The sequence below is a fragment of the Opisthocomus hoazin genome, chromosome 25 (assembly GCF_030867145.1).
Source record: "Opisthocomus hoazin isolate bOpiHoa1 chromosome 25, bOpiHoa1.hap1, whole genome shotgun sequence".
NCBI lineage: Eukaryota > Metazoa > Chordata > Aves > Opisthocomiformes > Opisthocomidae > Opisthocomus > Opisthocomus hoazin.
In genome coordinates this window covers 8960218-8979866 of record NC_134438.1, presented here as the reverse complement: position 1 = coordinate 8979866, position 19649 = coordinate 8960218, and the positions used below count along the sequence as shown (strand labels likewise).

Here is a 19649-nt window from a genome sequence, read left to right as displayed (position 1 = left end):
CGCTCTGAGGGGAGCGGGCGGCCTTGCGGAGCCCTGCGGGCCCCACGCGCGGGGTGGGCCCTGAGCCCACGGCGGGGGGGGGGGGGGGGGGAGCCCGCAGGGGGGCGGCGCGCGCGGGGCCCTCGACGCCCCCGGGGGTCGCTGTGAGGCGGCGCGCGCCTTCCCGGCGTTTTCCCTCCAAAACGCTGTGAGGCCCCGCGCGGCGAATCTGCGGGTCGGGCCCCGCCGCTCCGCCGGCCCTCCCGTGCGCCGGGCGGGGAAAAAATCCGGGCCGGCTACCGGCGGTGGGCGGCGTAGGCCCGAGGCGGCGGGACGGAGCGGGGCGGCGCGGGGACGGCCGGGAGCCGGTAGCGAATCTGCCGGCAGCGCCGCGGCCCCGCTCTGTCGCTCACAGCACCTTGAGCGTGTGGGGCGTCCTCGCCCCCCTCCCCTCCCCGCGGAGGAGAGTGGGCAGGGTCTGCCCGCCGTGATGGTTCGAACTAGCCAATGGAGCGCGGCGATCCGCCCGCCTCGGCCAATGAGCGGGGGGGAGGAGGCGGTGCCAGCGGGGTAGGCTGCACCGCCCCCCCTTGCTCGCATCCTCTCGGCCGTGCGAACGCGACCATTTTGCGGGGGGGATCGGCTGAGCGGCGGCGACCGCGGCGGAGCGGTGACCGGGGGCGGGGGGGGGCCGCGCGGCCCACGCAGAGGAGCGGGCGTCTCCCGCGGCGGGGGCGCGGGCCGGCAGCGGAGGCGCCTGAGGGGGAAGAGGCGGCTCCGGAGGCGCGGCCTGAGGCGCTGGGCCCAGGGCTCCCGCTCGCTGCGGGGAGGGGACGGGCGGCGCCGAGCCCGCAGCAGGCGAGCGTTCGGGGTTTTGTTTTATTTCCCCCTCCTTCCCCTCAGCGCTGGGCGACGTCCCCCGGGCTGGGCCCGAACCGCCGGGGAAAATGTCCAGGCCTGTCAGGTGAGTCCTTAGCGGAGCGCGGAGGCCCTGCTCCCGCCTCTCCTCCCACCCGCGGCGCCAGCGCTGCCGCCCTCCCTCCGTCCCCTCCCTCAGCCCGGGCCCGGCCCCCGGCGGCGGCCCGGCCGTGTAGGCCCTCCCGCCCGCGCCGCCGCAAGGCCTCGCCGCAGGCCGTGCCCGGGGAAGGGGCAGCCCGAGGCCGGGCGGGCCGGGCCCGGGGAGGGCGGTGTGGGCTATCCGGAGGGGAGGCGTGCGGGGGGCGGCTGTGTGGCCGCGGGGAGGAGAAGCGTGCGCGGCGGAGGGGGGGCGAGGAGGCCGCGCGGATGCAGCGGGGCCTGGTTGCGCCTGTATTCCCCCTTCGTTTTTCTCCTTACAACTCTTTTTTTTATATATATATATTTTATTATTTTTCTTCATTCGCGGCCCTCGCTCGGCGGCGGAGCGGGGAGGCGGCAGCGCGTTCGGCGAAGCGGGCGGCCTGCAGAGAGGCCCCGCACGGCCTCCCGCGTTTTGTAACGGGGGGGGGGGGAGGCGAATCTTTGCCATCCGCCGTGACCCACTTCGTGCGGGGCGGGAGGGCGGGAGGCGGCGTTCGCCAGCAGGCCTCTGTCGCAGGAGCCGGGGCGGGGAGGGGACGCACACACACACACGGAGCCGACCACGCTGGCTGGGGGAGGGGACACGCACGCAGCGAGGGTCTGGAGGAGCGGGGCCGTGCATCCCCGCGAAACCACGCTGCGGGGAGGAGTTCGGAGGAGCCGCCCCCTCTGCTGGGAGCGGCGGCGGTGAACGCGCGCCCTTCCCCTCCCGCCCGCGCTCCCCGGCCGGGGTTCCCCCCCGCTCCCCCTCCCCGTGCCCGGGGGGGCCGGTTTGAGGGCTGGGGGGGGCCGTTTAGCTGAAGGGGCTGTATTCTGCCCCAGCGGTGAAGGAGGCAGGTCGTGGGGTTTGTGTCTTTACTTAAAGAGCGTTGGACCTGGAGCAGGGAGTTGCAGGGGAAGCTTAGCTGCGCTGTTGAATCGCGAGAACTTTGAAAATCTACGGCGTTGAGAGCTTGCCGTGTATCTGAAACTAAACTGAGGAGAGAGGAGTGTATTCTTTCTTACTTTTCTCTTGAAAGTACTCGGAGAGCAAACTTGTGATTTAAGTTGTCTTTATAGAAGAGATAAAAGGTATCATAAGGTATTCTTCCAGATGCTCTGGGATTTTTTTATTCTCAAGATACTTTAAGTTACTGGTTGTGATTTTATTCCCAGTAAGCCTGATCTGGGATGTGGATCCTAGGTATTTTGGATGTTTTGGAGTAATAAATACAAAACTAATTGCGGCTATAAAACTTAGATATGTACATTATAGGTGATAGCCTGCATACTTAAGTAACGCCTCTAATACAGGAGAGTTTAAAAAATAAATGGAAACTAGGCCAGCTTTGCTGAGGAGAGAGGTTTTGTTGCAGTGATGAGTAAAACAGTTTTTTTCATAGCTTTTTCTTTGACCAGTAGTGTATTCCTGCATGCAAGGTAAGGGTAAAGCTCAAAGCTCCAGTCTTAAGGAATAGTCTCGGGTCCAGAAGGTGGATTAATAGGGCTGGGTATGCCCTGCCCTGAAGCATCAGGCTTTGGCCTTTTGCAGGGCAGGATGTTGGACTGGATGGGCCCGTGGTCTGATGTTGAATGACGGTGCCTGTGTTCTGAAACACGGTGGTGATGTGACTTGGCTGCTCAGGGTGGCACTTCAGTGTACGTTCTGCTGGTGACTTACTTGCCAGCACTGGAGTCTTGCTGCAGGTAAGGAAAGTGTTGTATCTGTAAAAGTATAGCTGCTAAAGTTTCCTGGTGCGAAGTAACTTTGTAAGCGACCATTTCTAAAAAATAATTAAAAAAAAATAAGTGTAAAATCCTGCAGTATTGTGAAAGACCTGACTTATCTTACCCTCAGTTGCCAGGCACTGGTCTACAGCAAAATGAAGTGCCGAAGTCCAGCAGGCTGTTAGTAGCAGAAAACCTTTTAGCACGTGTCAGGAATAGATGTAGCAGTCTGCTGTCTAGCTGTATTTAATGGCCCTTTCAGGGGAAAAAAATGTTCATACTCAGTGGCTAGTACATTGTATTGCTCCATTTGCTAGTAACTGGAGAAGTCTCCTAGCAGGTTTAACTCCAAAACTTTATACATTTTTTTTCTGGATGTCTTAGCTTAATGTTGGTGAGATGGAAGTCTGGTGAAGGGTTCCTCATCACAATAAGATTTAGTGTTGGAAAGGTTTTCCTCTGTTCAGTGGTTTTTGAGTTAATTTATTATGTCTCCTAGTTTCTAGTGAATATATATGCACCTAAAACAATGAACTTAATAAAATCCAACATATAATCCCCAGTTTCTACTCTACTTGTAGGTAGGAGACTGCCTTAAGACTGAGTCTGGCTGTTAAAGTCAGTTTCTTAAAATTGTTCAGTAGTAGTAATAAAGCCCTGGTATTTACAGGCTGCATGTGCCCAGCACTAGGAGCCAAGTGCTTTCTACACAACTAAACTTCTCCTGGGTGGATAAGGATGGTAGGAACTACTGTTAGGGAACGGCAGGCAGTAAAAAGTTAAGGAACCTACCGTTAGTGCACCTCTGCATCTTGTGGCTAACTCCTGTGAAGTACCGCAAAGAGCATTGGTTATGTCCCTATTGACTCTTGAATACAAATGAAGTGAAACATTTTGAGCCACTGTTTTTATATACAGCACCAATTAATGTGTCTGAAGTAAGAGTTTTGACTTTAAATTTGATGAAACTTGCTTCTGCTTTTCCTCGCTGGTCACTTTCACTTGCTGGTACTCCTCTGCAGGCACCGCAGAATGAAGCGGTGAGGGCAGGTATGGAAATCACAGGGGTTTTTTGTTTGTTCATTTGAAGATTAGAAGCCAGTTATGAATTGATTATCTCAGTGCTTCAAGGCTTTGTGTACTAAATTTTTATTAGTAACTCATGAATCCCAGCCTTTTATTGGCACTACAGTGGAACGGTAGTCCTTTGAAATTTTAGTTGCAGGAAAAGAATACATAAGTATAACATGTCTTGTTGCCAGTGCTGTACCTGGACAATGTAAAGTATAAATATTGTGATTCTGGAAAACTTGCGTGGGGTAGCAGGAGGGCAACACTTCCTTGAGGACTGGCGTTTAACTTGAGTAGTAGTGACTGATAGCATCCAGAGATAAGCTATAGACGCTTTCCAGAGAAATACAAAGATGTGATCCTTGCTCTGAAAACTTCCAATCTAAAGAGGAGGCAAGAGCAGGGTAGAGTTACAATAAAAATCAAAATACCAGGAACAACACAGGTTACAGAATTGATTTGTGTGTGTGTGTGTTTTGGGGTTTGTTTCCCCCTGTCCTGCTCTGCATCAGAACATTTCTATATGGTATTTTTAAACCTTCTCAATTGTAGTTAGGTTCAAATGGAGGATGGGCACAAGACTGCTTAAACTGTTGCTGCATAAATCATTTCATTGTTTTATGGAGTTTCAAGTCATGTGTATCCCTAAAAATTCTGCAGATACCATGAGCAGTGCCTAGTCTTACAGACGTTTGGAGTTACACCAAGTCCAGACCCAAACAATGACCTCTGTAATTGGGAACCTCTAGTCGGTGAGTCTTGTCTGAGTACAGTTGTGCCGATTTTTCAATAGACTAACACCATAGTGACGTGTTTTAGGTCCATAACTGTCACTAGGCTTTGATGTTTTGACTCCTGATGCGTAATTGTAAGTGAATATCTGTTTATTGAAGGCCTCATTCTAGCACTGCGTTATTTGTTTTGCACAGCTTTGAGAATACCATTAAGAAATATTTCCTATCTGTCTTTTTTTTCCTATCTACATATAAAAAAAGGCACCAAAGGGGTGCTTTTAATGGTAATATTTATTGATAACATGTTGACCTCAAAGTGAGATGCCTTTACCAACCAGAATGAGAACCAGAAAGTGAAACTGACCACTCCGGGCCAGACTCGCAGCAGCCTTTGCGATGTGAGAAGAGAGGTCCAGGACTTTTTTTACAAATACTTAGTTTGACAGTTATATTGGTTAAATAAAATCTCAGTAACCATTTAATCTGTTGTTCATTTTACTTGCCTTATTGTAAAAGAGGATAGGTTGTTACTTCTGGAGGCAATTGTTTGACCTAAACATTCCTCCTCAGCACATAAGATCAGTTGCTACCTTTCTGAAGACTCCTTCTAGCGTTGCTTTTTAGTTGTATGTGTATTTTTTTTTAAACTTGGACTTTTATCTGTGTATTTGAATGCCTGTGGAAATACCTGGGGATCTAAGCATTCCCTTTTAACAAAACAAAAGCTTTCTAACTGATTGTTTGTTTGTATTCTGAGGAGTTGGTTTACAAAGACTAAGGGTTTAGGGACCTTACTAGCAGAAGATTGGGTATTACTACACAATCTTTATTCCATTGTATAGGCATTTCGTGATCCTTTTGAATGTTAATGTTGCTTTTCATAATTTCGGAATTTCAGTTTGGTAGGCATGAAGTATGGGTTGTAAGAATTACTGTGCATTTCTGAGTTCTTACTGAATTACTTGAGTATTACTTCGCTAAGTTAGTGCTGACGTAACGTGTTGATGACTGACTAGATGAGTTGCTCTTTATTCCAGAAATATTGGACTGACACCTGTTGCTAAAAACTTACGCTGTCGGGACCTCTATACCTTCCCTCCCCCATTTCCTTCTCACGGGTGTTTTAAATGTTAAGTTGAATTAGCTAGTAAATTATCTTAAAATTTTAGTGCATATTTTAAACCAGATTGAGCAATATCCATCCCAGATGTCTACTAGAGTGCCTTTTTATGCTCAGTCTAACTGAATTTAACAAATAGTTTACTCTTATGTCTGGTTTCTTGCCTTAATTAACATCCTCTAGTTTTTGTTAGTGGCAGAGAGATACTCTTCATTGACAAAACCAGCAATATTTTTTTTTCCTGGCTTTTAACACCAGTGAAGTTATCTACTGTGGTTTTGTCACCTTGGTGTAATAAAAGATGCAGTCTCTCTTTGCAAACTCATAAAGTATTGCACATCAGTGTTGCTGACAGGTCTGAAGAAAAACAGAAGTTGATCTAAATAGGGTGAATGATGAATATAGGGTGAGGAGAACAGCAGATGCCAGAGCAGTTTGGTGTTGATATTTCTGCCCTGGTGAGCTTCGCTGGTTCTGTTGGGAAGACTTCGAAGTTTCTATCTTCGGTAATATCAGTGCAGATATTCCTTCTTTCCTCCACCCTTCTCCTTGCCCTGCAAAATAACTAAAGCAAGTCAGACTGCCTTCTCTTGTTTTCTTCTACCATGGTGATATTTTTTTTTTTCCTGGATACAAATATCACTAGTCCTGTTCACTAGGTAATGAGAGCCCAGCGAGATTTACTTTCTAGCTGAAAACAATAGGCTGTGGTGCTTAGAAAGAGGAAGGAGGTAGACATTGTTTTCAGTTAAAGTTTTGTCTGCCTGTGTTACATTTTCAGTACCTGATTTAAATGGGTTTCTGACTGAAATAAGCAAGGTGAAACTCTGTATGACCAACTCACTACAAGGTGGCAATGTTGCAATTTCCATCTTGCTTGTTAGATAAGTGATGTCAGAAACCATCTTTTTACAAAGCTGCTAGAACAGAGTATGTGGCAGTTTTATTTTTTTCCCCTTGTTTACACTTTTAGAAGAAAAAAACCACTAATACCTGATACTTACACCAAATCAAACATCTTATTTAGTAACTTTGTTGTTCTTCAGATGCTTAGCAGAACAAAATTACTGGGTTTGCATGTGAGATGGGTTAGGAGGTAATCTTGAGGAAGGCTACCTGTTAGAAGAGGAATTAGAATCCCTGGACGGTGCACCAGAACAAGCCTTGCCAGTAGCTGTATTCCTAAATTGGTATTTTACCACATTCAGACTGCGAGTGAGCAAGCAGGGCTCTGTAGCACATTGCTGTTGTACTTTGTTCCACTCACGTGTACTCTGAAGCTTGGATGAGATTCAGCCTGTAGAAATCTAATCTAATGACTGGTCTTGTCTTCCTTTTGTTTGCTTGTTTGTTTGTTTTTTTTGGTTGGGGAGGGGTTAAGAGGCTTGGTGTAGGGTTAAAATAAAATAATTATGCTCCTTGATCTTTTGAAGGCTGCTGCTGTAAGCCATGAATAGAGGTACTTGTACAAGAGAGTAACTTATTGATTTCAAGTGGATAAACAGTCAGAACGCAACAATGGCTTTTGGGGTGTCTTTCAACTAAACAGTCTGATCAACAGTGCGTGATGTTAATCACAAAGTGCACTTTGGTTGTGGGAACTGAATGTGAAATTCAACAGTCGCGCTCTGCAGTGCGGGAGAGGGGAAGGGCGTTGTGGTCGGTGTGCTGGATGGGGCTTGTGTTGGCTTCTGGTTGCAGTGATCCCCAAGTCTGTGGTGCTGGGTGGGTCACTCAATCTATCGCTTGCCTGACTTTTCTAGCTGTAAAAGTGAGTTCACGTGATGATTGCTACAAAATCAAGGTCAGCATTGGCTTTGGATCAAAGGGATTGTAAAAAGTGTGTGTGAAGGGGTGTCTGGATCTCTGGTGCCTGTTTCAGCTGTGCCGCCGCCTCCTGTTGCGTGTCAGCTGAAGAGGTGGGTGCTTGGGGTCTGCGTTTGACTTGGGCATTATCAGCTAGAACTCAAATAGAATTCAGTTATGTCGCTGTCTTGGTTCCCTTGAGTAGCTGTATTGCAGGGCAGTTCTGTCTTGTCAATAAAATAGTTGGGACAGGTGCTGAGAAAGTAGCCAGCAAGTACTTAGGTTTCATTTTTTAGGTTTTGACAAGTTAGAGAAACAGATCTGATTTTTTTTTTGCAAGTGAGGCATTGGTTTCTGTAATAGCTGCTTGTGTAATTAACTAATTTTGCCTAGAATTGGCCATTGCATTTGCACTGTTAATGATACCTCGTTACCTGCACTACTTTTGGTTTGGTTAGAGCAGAGAAGGTGCTGATAAGGTAAAGAAAGTACAGGTCCATGCTCATTCGCTGTCCAAAAACGTAGGTTGGGTAGAATGCTTATCTTCTTCCCTTGTTGTGCCTAGTGATACAGTTAAGCATTGTAACAGCTCTCTGACATCTTGTTAGAGCATCAAAGTAACTAATTGAGAAAGCTCCTAGAAGCCCCTGCTGAAAACTTAAAATGCTTTAGAAACAGGGAACACATGGGAAAACAAAAATGACGAGGAGAAGGTATGAGAGCAAGCATGATTACATTGAGCTGTGAGAAACAGAAATTCAAAAAAGAGCAGTTAGGAAACAGTTGTCTAATTCATTATAATATTAGTGTACTTGTTTCATACCTGGAATCCTAGTCTGAAGTATCACAGCTTTGAGACAGGGTGTTAGGGGGAGCTCTGGCTTAAGTTCAGGCTGATGCATTCTTTAAATGAGTCTTTAATCTTTGGGTGCAGACACCGCTTTAAAACAGCGCTTTCACTACTATAGTGATATATAATGAAAGAACCGTGTAGCATGGGTTAAGATGGCTCTTTCTCACTGCAGTCATGAGCTGTAAGAGAGTGCTACGTACAAAAAAGCACTGTAAAATTGTGAGAATATAATCCAGTCTATAATGACTCTTAGGAAAATGCTAGAATGTACTCTGTATTTATTTTTTGCTTCAGAGGTGTAGGTCGCTTGTTTATGAGAGTTTTTCTGGGATGTTTTTGGACTACAAATCCTGCACTGCAAGCAAGGATGTGGCACTTTCTTGTTACTTGAAGAAAGCTTTTGTATCTCTGAGATTATGAATTGCTAATCTTTTTTCCCTCCTTGCTTTTTAACAGGAACAGGAAGGTGGTCGATTACTCCCAGTTTCAGGAATCAGATGATGCTGGTAAATGACTTTTTTCTTAACAGTATAATGTTCTTGGGCTAGAGCAGTTCATTTATTGCTTTGCATGTTATTTTTTTTGCTTCTAGTCACATCTTTAATTCTAAGGAGTTTCTGCTGTTCTCAGTCTCTGAACTGTTAATAAGTATTTGAAAATATAATGATTCTCATATGTTTTGTATTAAACAAACAATGGTGATAGAAATCTCATTATTTACTGCTTGTATTGTTGTAATGCCTTGAGGCTGTTGGCAGCAACTGTCTTCTTCCTTGGTCTATGTTATGTTCTGTGGCAGAATCTCCCTGATGCCACTTTTTACTGCAGTAAAATATGTTTTCAATTTATTTTGGTGGACTCTAGTTAATCCCATCATGTCAGGCATTTTTGTGAATTGCATCTAAAAAAAAATAATCTTTGTTCTGTGTGAATTAATGAAATATTTCTGGAAGCCATATGGAATATGTTTTGTGTTCTTAGAAAATAGACATACTGCTACTGTTTGCTAAGTGAGGTTGCACTGGTAATTAATGGAAACAAATATGCGTAGGTCTTAATTGGAGTCCTGTTACACATATTGTATAAGGTATTGTGTAATAGTTGTAAAAAGTTATGCCATAAACTGCTATGTAACGACGTACTTTTTTTCCTAACATAGGACAGTAAATGGTGTTTGCTGTTAAAAGCATGTAGAAATATGTATGAATGTTAACTTTTAATAGGTTTACATGATAACTCTCGTTCTGACTAGCTGTAAAATGAGATACTGTGTCTTCTTGTGAGCCTTTTTGTATGTTTTCTATTACTCCTGTGTCCCTTGATTGTGTGTGGCATTTTTATTGTGCTGTTGGCAGAAGAAAAGGTAAATTGCTAGTTTAAAACAGGACTTTGCTTCTATAAAGTTTTGTTTGAAGCTTTGTGATTTTTGTTTTTTTTGAAGGGCTTCTTTTTGATGTGCATGAAATGGTCAGTTTAAGTTATAGCTGAGGAAGTCAGTTTGCTGGGAACTAGGCGTTTGATTCAAAACCATTTTGTACTGTCCCGTCCAGATGAAGATTATGGAAGAGATTCAGGTCCCCCATCCAAGAAAATCCGTTCGTCTCCCCGGGAGGCTAAAAATAAGAGGCGATCTGGGAAGAATTCTCAGGAGGACAGGTAAAAGAAGCACTTCATCTGTTACGAACATGTCTCCAAGCCTTGTCCTGTATATGGGGAGCAGTATCTTCTAAGAGGATTGATTGTAAGTGGAATTCAAGGTCTGCAGTGTAAGATACAGAGCTCTCAATCACAAAGCTTGCATACACAGCTTGGACATTGAGGTGGTTCTTTCTTATTCGAGTAGACAGAGAAATCATGTGCCAAGTGCTTGTCACTAGTACTTCATTATTAAAATAGCTTTCCAGAGCTAGACAGAATGGGAAGGAATATGATCTGAGTTACAAAAATTGGTAACTAGTGCAATTATCCAGGTAGGTTAGTGGCAAGATGCATTTAATTTTCCATGATGTTCTTGTATTCTCAGAGCATTCCTGTGGTTAAAGATTAAATGGGACGGTGCAGTGGCACTTGGCAGTAGGGACCGTTTGTTAGTTTCGTGGTTCTTTGTTTCCCGTTTCCTGTTTTGTCTAATTCAGAAGCAAAATAACGCATTTTGATAACTGAGTTGCTCCAGCAGTGTGAAAGGACTCAGTGCTAAATGATGCCGTACTGAATAGTGAAAGTCTGTCCTGGAGAGCGAGGGCGTTTTGCTTTTTACAATACCTATGATCAGCAAGTGATTGCCATAACGTCTATGAAGTCATTAGACTGCTTTCACGACACACATCAACTTGAGGGATGGCATTTCTGCCAGCTGATGGTTCTTCTGTAAGCCCAAAGTGTCTCTATTCTGTTGCACTGTTTGCTGGAATATGGGTAACTTACCAGCAGGTATGCGTAAGAGGCTTCCCCATCGTGCTCATGTTCTAGATGGTGAAAGCTAATGCAGGCATGGGAGTATTTGCATGGTCCACCTGCTACTGTGAACTGAGAGGGAGAGACTATTTTCACCCTGGAAAATGCCTAGAACACCCAAAATCAGAGATTTAATGGGTATGACATGTAAAGAAATTTGGCTAGGCAGCTCCCAAAGCAACTAGATAGTTAACTTTGCTGTCCTATTAGCTTTGGAGACTTTTAAGTATGTAAGAACACTTCTGTATGTATCACAAACATTGCAGAGGCCTTGCATGTAAAACAAACTCATGCATTTAAGTGATTGAAATCCACAGTTGTCTCTATCGGACTGAAGACAAACGGGCCTGAGGGGCTGTAATGTGACAGGTTGTCTAAACTATTAAGAGTTCTTGAGAGATGTTGTGTGTCAGCTCCAGCTGCCGAATTTGAAAGTAGGAAAGGTTTGGTCTATTGCACGTCTTGACCTTGGCAAACTCCGCACTTCAGCCATTCCTGAAGCAGATGTCAGTTGCCCTCAACAACAGAGTATTCATCATTCCTGTTTAAAACACTTGTTTGCTCCCTGACTGGAGTGCATGTTCCTACACATGCTGGAAGGAGAACCCTCTCTGGACAGTGGTGAGGACTAGTGATGGGAGTTGGATAAGAGCAGAAGATTAGTACCCCTGTGATAGGGGAACCCCCTGAGGATTGAAACCACTAAAGGGAGCGGTGAAACTCCATGAGAGATCAGATTGTTTGGGAGCTTGTAGACCAAATACGTGCTGGTTATCTACTATATAGCAATGTGCACAGAGTGAAAGATTTCAAAGAAAACAATATCCTAAAGACAAGTTCTGGCTATAAATCTGTTCAGAATAAAACTTTATTCCATCTGTAGATTCAGCCATTCATTAGGATACAAAACTTCAAAATTCTGTAAAATGGCAGGCATCTGCATTATTGGTAGGTTTCGGAGTGAAGTGCATGATCCATCTCAACCGTATTATTTCCTGGTTGGTTCACTTGACTCTGTGTGAAGTTTGTATGTGATTCAGAGTTTGAACATTATCTTTCCAACCACGATAACTACATACACAGCTGAGTAATCCTGAAGTATAATGTGGTAATGTCCAGGAAAAGTGCATATTCACAGCCTAGATACCAATTTGCTCTCTGAAAATCGATATTTTCCATACAGCAGTGACTGAAATCAGTTAAAACAGTAGTCAAACCCTGTCTTTCTCTCATTTTCAGTGAGGATTCAGAAGACAAAGATGTGAAGACTAAAAAAGATGATTCACAGTCGGCAGGTAATTAACTACGTTGACTGATAGTGTATCTTCAAAATAAAGACCTGTTTGTAAGAGGCAGGGGAGTAGGATTTGATGTAAGAAAGAAATTTTTCTGACTAGAGAAGCACGCACTTTTCTAATAGACTTGTCTTAAGTGGATGCTGCCTCTACTGCTGCTACTTCTGGCTGTGGTTTGGGATAACAGATTTTTTGTGTGTGTGTGTGTGTAATATGATGCTGCTATAAAGTTTGTCTTCACGGGTAGATAGATGTATGTTAAGATCTTCCCTGTAGTTCTTGTCAATATTTCAGAATGATACAAGAAGCTTCATATTCATACCTTTTCCTTCCAGACGAAGATTTTGGCAGTGAAGATGATGACTTAGGAGCAGATGATGGCAAAGCTGACAGTGACTATGAGAGCTCGCAAAAAAGCAAAAAAGGAAAAAAGGCTAAACCAGAAAAAAATAAGAGACCAGCCTCCAAATCCAGGAAAAGGCCTGCAGGTAAAAAAAAGGAAAAAAGTTGCCAATTGCTAGTCTTTGCAGCAAAAGATACTGCACAGGATCACTGTTGGGCGGCTACAGAAATGTGCATATTAGGTTGAATGTGACCCTGTTCTGCTCACAGCTCAGTTATTCATCGAGTGTTCTGATGAATTTTCTCACAAATGACTTGACCTTTGTCTTGCCCGTGTGCTACCTCCAGAAAGGTGGTCTGTATTCTGTATCTTCATTATAACTTGGTGACTTTTGCTGCAGAGGACAGTGAGGACGAGAAAGAAGACCACAAAAATGTGCGTCAGCAACGACAGGCAGCATCCAAAGCAGCTTCTAAACAGCGAGAAATGCTAATGGATGATGTGGGTAGTGAGGAGGAAGAGCAAGAGGATGATGAGGCACAGTTCCAGGAAAGTGAGTACATGGGGTTGTAAAAAGTTGAAATCAGTGTGACATGGGTATAGTTCCTAAGAAGAGACGGGTTCAGTGGGTAACGAACTGCAGTAATTTCCTGAAATACAAAGTTCAAGCATGATTTCAGAATGAAGAGTACCAGATCACTTAACTTCTCTCTGTCAAGAGGCTCTCTTTATTTTGAGATGGGTTACTTACTAAGGAGACAGAGCGTGTTTTGAGGACCTCAAAACACTTGCCTGTTTCATCATAATAGTGCTTTATCCCTACCAATGTAAAAATCTTACCTGCTATGTCAAATTTCTTTAGTACAGTGGATAGATGGAAGCTCATAAGGTCACAGAGTCAGAATTTCCTGTCTCTGCAGTTTAACTGGCAGATCTTTCAACTGTATCTTCTGTTCCCTTTCCTTTTTTCCAAAAACTTAAATTTCTTTCTGCTTTCAGCAGATTCAGGAAGCGATGAAGACTTCCTCATGGAAGATGATGATGATAGCGACTATGGCAGTTCAAAAAAGAAAAATAAAAAAGTCTCCAAGAAATCCAAGCCAGAGAGGAAAGAAAAGAAAATGCCGAAGCCCAGGCTAAAGGCTACAGGTGAGTCTATGGAAGGAAGGTCATGCAGTTTGCTTCAAAGACTAGTGTCTTCTTTTTCTACTGTAGAAGACTCGGTGGAAGTCTTGAGATCAGTAGGCATTCACAGAGAATGTTGAAGGGCTAATTTAAAGCAGCACTATGAAATAATAAGGTGGCTTTAATTCTTACTTGATCAAGAGACTGAGTTAGTATCTGCGTCTTGTTGGCAAAAACCGCATAGATTGCAAAACCTTCCCTGTTGAGGTGCTGCAGTCTGAGTTGCTATGTTTCATAGCCAAATAATGCGATTTGTGGCTTTGTTTGGGACTCACGGACTGTGATGTTTTCAGGGTGGAGGGAGGTGGAGAAACCTGAACCAAAAGGAAAGTTTGATGCATTTCTGCAGGAAGTCTAAAATCGTAATAGCAACGTGTGTACTGGTTTGACAAGAGTCTAGCTATGTTAGTTTATGATGTCATATCCAGTAATTAGTCAGGACTAGCAGTTAAATAGTTTTAAAATCTTGCTAGCTAACTTTTCAGTTCAGGCTTAGTAATACAGAGTGCAAAAAACACCATGTGTGTGATACGGTCAAAGCAAAATGAAACCTGCTGCTGAAGTGTTTTGTCACTCCTGTTTGTGTAAAGCCATCTGACTTTTTTTGTTGTTGTTGCTGATGATAACTTCTATAATTTTTTTTCTTTTTTCAGTGACCCCCAGTCCGGTGAAAGGCAAAGGGAAGGCAGGCCGCCCCACAGCTTCCAAGGCAACAAAAGAAAAGACCCCATCCCCCAAAGAAGAGGATGAAGAGCCTGAAAGTCCTCCAGAAAAGAAAAAGTCAGCCAGCCCTCCACCAGAGAAGTCAGGGGATGAGGGATCTGAAGATGAAGCACCCTCTGGTGAAGATTAAATGGCAGTTGAGGAAATCTTTGTTTAAAAAAAAAAAGAAAAAAAAGAAAAAGGAAAAGAAAACATACTTAGGGGTAGAACACGGTTTTGGCTGTGGCTTGACTCATGGGCTTTGAATGCTGTCTTTACTTTCAGCTGTTTAATACAGTGTATCCTTTTTTTAATAAGAGGAAACCCTTATACAGTAATATTTTGAAGTCACTGTTCTCTGTTGGCCATTCCGTTCTCCCTCCCCCACCAAATCTGAAAGCCATTTGAGACAAATTAACAGACCATTTAAATATATATTTTTTCCAAGGGATACTGCAGTTGTGAAGCAATAAGGTTTGAGACTGATACATGGAAACCATACTTACAAATCATTGAGTAGAATAGATTTCCCAGTGCTGGTAAGAGTTCTTTACAATTATTATGCTGTATTTGAATATATGGAAAAAATGAACCTATGCTTTAACAGACTTTTGTTGATACAAGTTCACTCTCAGAAAAAATGTAGTTGATTATAATTACAGTTGAGGAAGAGGAAACATGGGGAGGAAACCTGTGTTTCTTGGATTCAGACACGTTTTTCATGGAGAGCAACTGTCTTGTTTAGAAAAGACCCTCCAATTAGGTTATGAGATCATTTGTCTTTGCTGGATAGAATACTATTCTGCTTTAGGCAAATTGCAGTTCATTCTATACAAATTCAGATATAGAACCTACAGGCTTATCGCGTCCATTAGCTCTATTTTATTTCTTCCAAGGTTTGGCTATAGATGGGCAGAATAGGGAAGAGAAATTGAAATCAATTTTTAAAACTCTGGTTTCCATTTGGTATTGTGGAAAATGCCTTTAAACTTTTTCCAAGGCAAAAAATTGATGGGTAGTGTAAAACTAAATTCTCTAGCTTTTGGGGCGAGGGATGTCCTTCTATAAATGTGAAGCAAAGGATTCCTGTAATGCTCTGGTCAGTCTCGGATCCCATGAGTCACGCTTAAGTGTTTCTCTTCTCTCGCTCCATCTGTCCTCGGAAAGGCTATGTAGGCATACCTCTCAGCCGCTCCAGCTGCAGTGTGGGACAGCAGACTTCCATCGATAGCGAATGTCACCCCAATACCACTTCCATTTCGTCATCCTTCCATCCTACAGTGGGGGAGGCTTTGCTCCCATGTCGACATGTCTGCTTCTGACTGTTGGTCATCGTTCTGCTCCCTAAGCCTAAGAAGTGCTGAATAGGGAACAGTATTAAAGGGTAAAGCTGGGAGGAAGCGGAGTTTGGAAGCAGTGTAGCAGGGCTATTGTTTTATAGTAAAAGCAGGATGTCCCTCTAAATGCAGGACACTTGAGATGTGTGTGGTGGCATTTTAATGTGTTTTTATCAAAGCAGCCATATCCTTTTTTAAACTTTAATTAAAGTACACAAGCCTTGGTTTTCAAATACAGAGGTTGCTGCCATGTTTGTTGGTGGAAATATTGAAAACTGGACCTGCCATTTTTCTTTCTTCTTTTTTTTTTTTTTCTTAAACCCTTTATGCTTTCTGTATGTTGCTCACAGTTATAGCTGACAACCTTTGCATCTTTTTTGTCACAAACTACATGTTTTGTAACCAGCCTCTTGAAGGTAACATAAGGCAGCTAATTAGTTGGATTTATGGTGCACATGCTACCAGATTTTTAATCCTGTTTGGATTTTAGAGAGCTTTTAGATGTGATACACTAATATGACCAGGAAGGACACTTGGCTGAATGGTGTAGGGAGCCTGAAGATGCTGAGCGCAGTGTGGAGCCTAAAATGTGGAAAGGAATATTAATATAACAGCCAAGTGATTGTCTTGTGTGATTCATAGCCATGGATTTTATTGAGGCTGGTAAATACTTTACCTTGGCTTATAAAAATTTAAGTTCTCTAACATTCTTTACTATAATGAAACTACTGTTGCCGTTACAATAAAGATGATCGGTGTTTCCATTGTAAATCTTTTTTTCAAGTGGTTTAATTTTGCAGAACAGCTTAAGGCTGGAGTAAAGTATCAGTCTTGAAAAAGAAGTGAATGTAATCCCCTTTCCTGTCCCATACCCCTTCCCACCTTCCAGAACTCTGGCAGAGCAGAGTCCCTTGCATTCCCTCCACTCCTACTCCAGTGCTTCTTGGATAATACGGGAAAACAAATGGCCAGGTTTTAAAAAACGTTTGGATTACGTTTGGGAGTAGTGTACACTTTTGTGAATGGTCCACATAGTTCCTCTCAATCCAGATGATGTTTCAAGCTATTCTTGTCTATTGGGTTCTTAGGGTTTTTTTGATATTAAAATGTACAAGGATTACTTAAATGTAGAACACCTCTGGCTGATCTGGCCAAACAGCTGTTTCTTCAACTGCTAGACCAGATTTTTGCTGAAGAGTGTATTTTGTAAGTTCCACTTAAAATGTATTTTTGGGTTTTTTTCTAACACAGTTAACTGAAGTTAAGGCTGTGAAAAATATGTTTCCGTTGTTCAGTTCAGGTTTTGGACTGGATTATTTTATGCCTGTCAATTTTGGCCCTTTATCTTACAAAAATGTTCTGCTTTCTGGTGTGTTCATTCTCATGGCTGTTAGAGGCTGAATGATGCTTATCTTTGAGTTTGTCACAACCCAAACACTATGGAAATCCTGTACTACTACTGGGATTTTGTAATTTTTTCTATATCTTACTGTTTTGCTGATTTGTGCAAACACTAAGCCCTAACGGTCTCTTGGTTACTCTGTTAGAAATACAGCAGTTCGCATTTTTACAGATAGAAGAAGATTGTGAAGATTAATACGTTTTTTTTTAGTACACAACATTTTTCAGTACCGGCAGACTTAACATTTGTAAATGTCCTTTTTAATTAATTTGTATTAAGCATTCTGATTTCTTGAAGGAAAGCTGTAAAAACGCCTTTCTTAAGGAGCACGACTAGTTCTTCGCGGAGCAGAAAGTTTCATTCACAGAGGAATGCTGTGAAAAGATTGTCTTCTGTTACACAGCTGTAGTTTGGGAGCCTTTGCAGAGAGGTAAATGGATTTATTCCAAAGTTTAGCTAATCTAGTGCCCTGCCCTGGTCTTACTCTTAAAATGGTAGTTCATAACTAACTTCCATGATGTATCCTTTCGTACGTTCTGCTTCTGAATCCACACCGCCACATACAGTTTCGCAGTTATATGCCAATAGTACTGCCTTTAACTGGCCACAAGGCTTGATCAGTAAAAATCTGCAATTTCAGTTGGAATTTCATACTAAAGATTATTTGCTTCAGATTCTGTTTGATCAGCATGAGAATGCCAAATGTGTCAAGCTAAATGGGTTTCAGAATGGATTGTGAGTGAGAGCAAGACTTAGAAGTGGGGCAGCCGAGAAGCTTTTAATTTTGTTGTTTTGACTTCGTCAGAGCAGAAGAGTGCGTGGGGCGAGAAGCAGCACGAGAACCTCACTGGTGCTGGGGGCTGGTTCTGAGCGTGCTCGGCTCCTGTGCCACCGCACGGCTGCCTCCGCAGGTGATGGACTGCCAAGGCAATGGCAGAAGATGCGCTTGAATTCCTTTTTTCTTTTTTTTATTTTTTTTTTTTGTTCCCCTCCACTGGTGATGGTCACAAAGGTACAATAGACACTGAGGCACCCAGGTTAAGGAGGGAGGGAAGTAAACTGTAACATGCTGGAAGCTTTTGAGCTGTAGAAACTGGTGCTTTGCTTTATGTAATTTGTTTGTGAAGTGTTTATTTTTATAACAGATCATATTGTTGAACACATGGTTCTTAAAAACTACAAACTGATCCATGAGTTGAGTATTTGCGAAGTGGACATTCATCTGTTGGGGGAGGCAGGACATGAAAATGTAAGCAAATGGATATTTGAAGGGACACTGTCACAAAACAGTTACTGGCATATAGGATATGTTAGTTTGGGGGGCTCACATCTATGTGTGGAAAATGTATATTCTATATGTATATGATTTAATAGAAAATTTTCCCTGAACTTCAAATATTTTCCTGCAGTTTGGGGAGGTTTAAATACAAGTTCTGCTAATGAAACTAGGAAGCAAAGTTAACTATTCTGTTCTTACTGTCTAAGGTGACTTTTTTTTGAAAAGTACTATGAGGAATATCAGAGCTCCGAAAGATGACAGTGTCCTTTCGAGACCTCCCCAAATCAAGTGTATCCTTGTTTTAGACTCCCCACTTCAGTAGGTGACTGGCATTTGAATGTCTCTTCATTGAACTCTTTATATTAAAAACAAACCACAAATATTTCTAAGTCTAGCCAGGTTCTCACATGTGCTGACTCTGTGCATCAACCACTATTGGAAACGACTCTCTAGACTGCCTGCCCCCTTCAGCCGCGGTGAATCGAGTGGGTCCATCGGCCTGAGCATGCTCAGTGTGACTGCAAAACACCATTGTGCATATGCTTTGTATATTGGGGCAAGGGTTTTTTATATATATATTTTGGGAGGGGTAATGGGTGGGATGGAGAAATACTCAATCAGCTTAAGCCAGAATAATGTGTGTAAAAGCCCCTGAAGTATTTTGTGTGTGAGTGCGCGGGTGTGAGTGCGCGCATGGGAGTGTCTGACATCTTATTCCCTTTGTGTTCTAAAGATTTGTGAGTTTTACTTTTTTTTTTTTCCTGCAGAAGCAATTGTTACAAAAAAAGTGTAAATAAGAGCTACATAATTTTTGTTAAACTATGAACATCATGTCACAGCAAACCCTGAATAATCACCGTGAAGGTAGAGGAGGAGACTCCAGGTAGGGCCTTGGGCCTTCAGCTATCAGCAAGGCATCGTTATATGGTATGCAACGAATATTTGTCTTGAGTATTTGCAACCCCCTGTTCAGCTTTTCTAAAAAGCAGGCTCTTTGCAGTTCCCCTCCCTATCCCTTTTAACTTTTTTTTTTTTTAATAAGAACAGGCAAAGGGGCAGCTGCAAATGGTGTTCAGTGCTACTGGGCACGATAGGGTTGGTGATTCTTGCAATACCTTGACAAGACTGAGATCTACCGCATGGTACTAGGAGTTAAGTCTGAATGTAACATTAATGCTTTATTTAAAATAAAAACAACACTTTTTTTTTTAAGGGGTTGAAGTGAACATGACTGTTGACCATGTTCGTGAATTTATAGATGCAACATTCATTGGTAGAGTTGTGTGATGGTCTTTTGTGCTACTTAATTTTACATATTCCAGT

General features: G+C 43.2%; 1 protein-coding gene and 1 long non-coding RNA gene across 3 annotated transcripts; both read left to right on the top strand.

The window, feature by feature from the left end:
* The first annotated feature begins 694 nt into the window (after nt 1–694).
* NUCKS1 (nuclear casein kinase and cyclin dependent kinase substrate 1) lies at nt 695–19361 on the top strand. Of its 2 annotated transcripts, none has more exons than XM_075442846.1 (8): nt 695–943; nt 8786–8835; nt 9880–9985; nt 12023–12078; nt 12414–12566; nt 12822–12974; nt 13421–13570; nt 14260–19361. In XM_075442846.1, the coding sequence occupies exons 1-8, from the start codon at nt 927–929 to the stop codon at nt 14457–14459; spliced, it is 885 nt and encodes a 294-aa protein (XP_075298961.1). In that variant the 5' UTR covers nt 695–926; the 3' UTR covers nt 14460–19361. The 2 variants fall into 2 exon arrangements, with proteins under 2 accessions (XP_075298961.1, XP_075298962.1); XM_075442847.1 differs by having other exon boundaries at nt 696–943; nt 13424–13570.
* LOC142364115 (uncharacterized) lies at nt 1585–7805 on the top strand. The gene is made up of 3 exons (XR_012766183.1): nt 1585–2724; nt 4477–4568; nt 7434–7805. It is a non-coding gene; the product is annotated as an uncharacterized LOC142364115 (long non-coding RNA).
* Nucleotides 19362–19649: the final 288 nt, after the last annotated feature.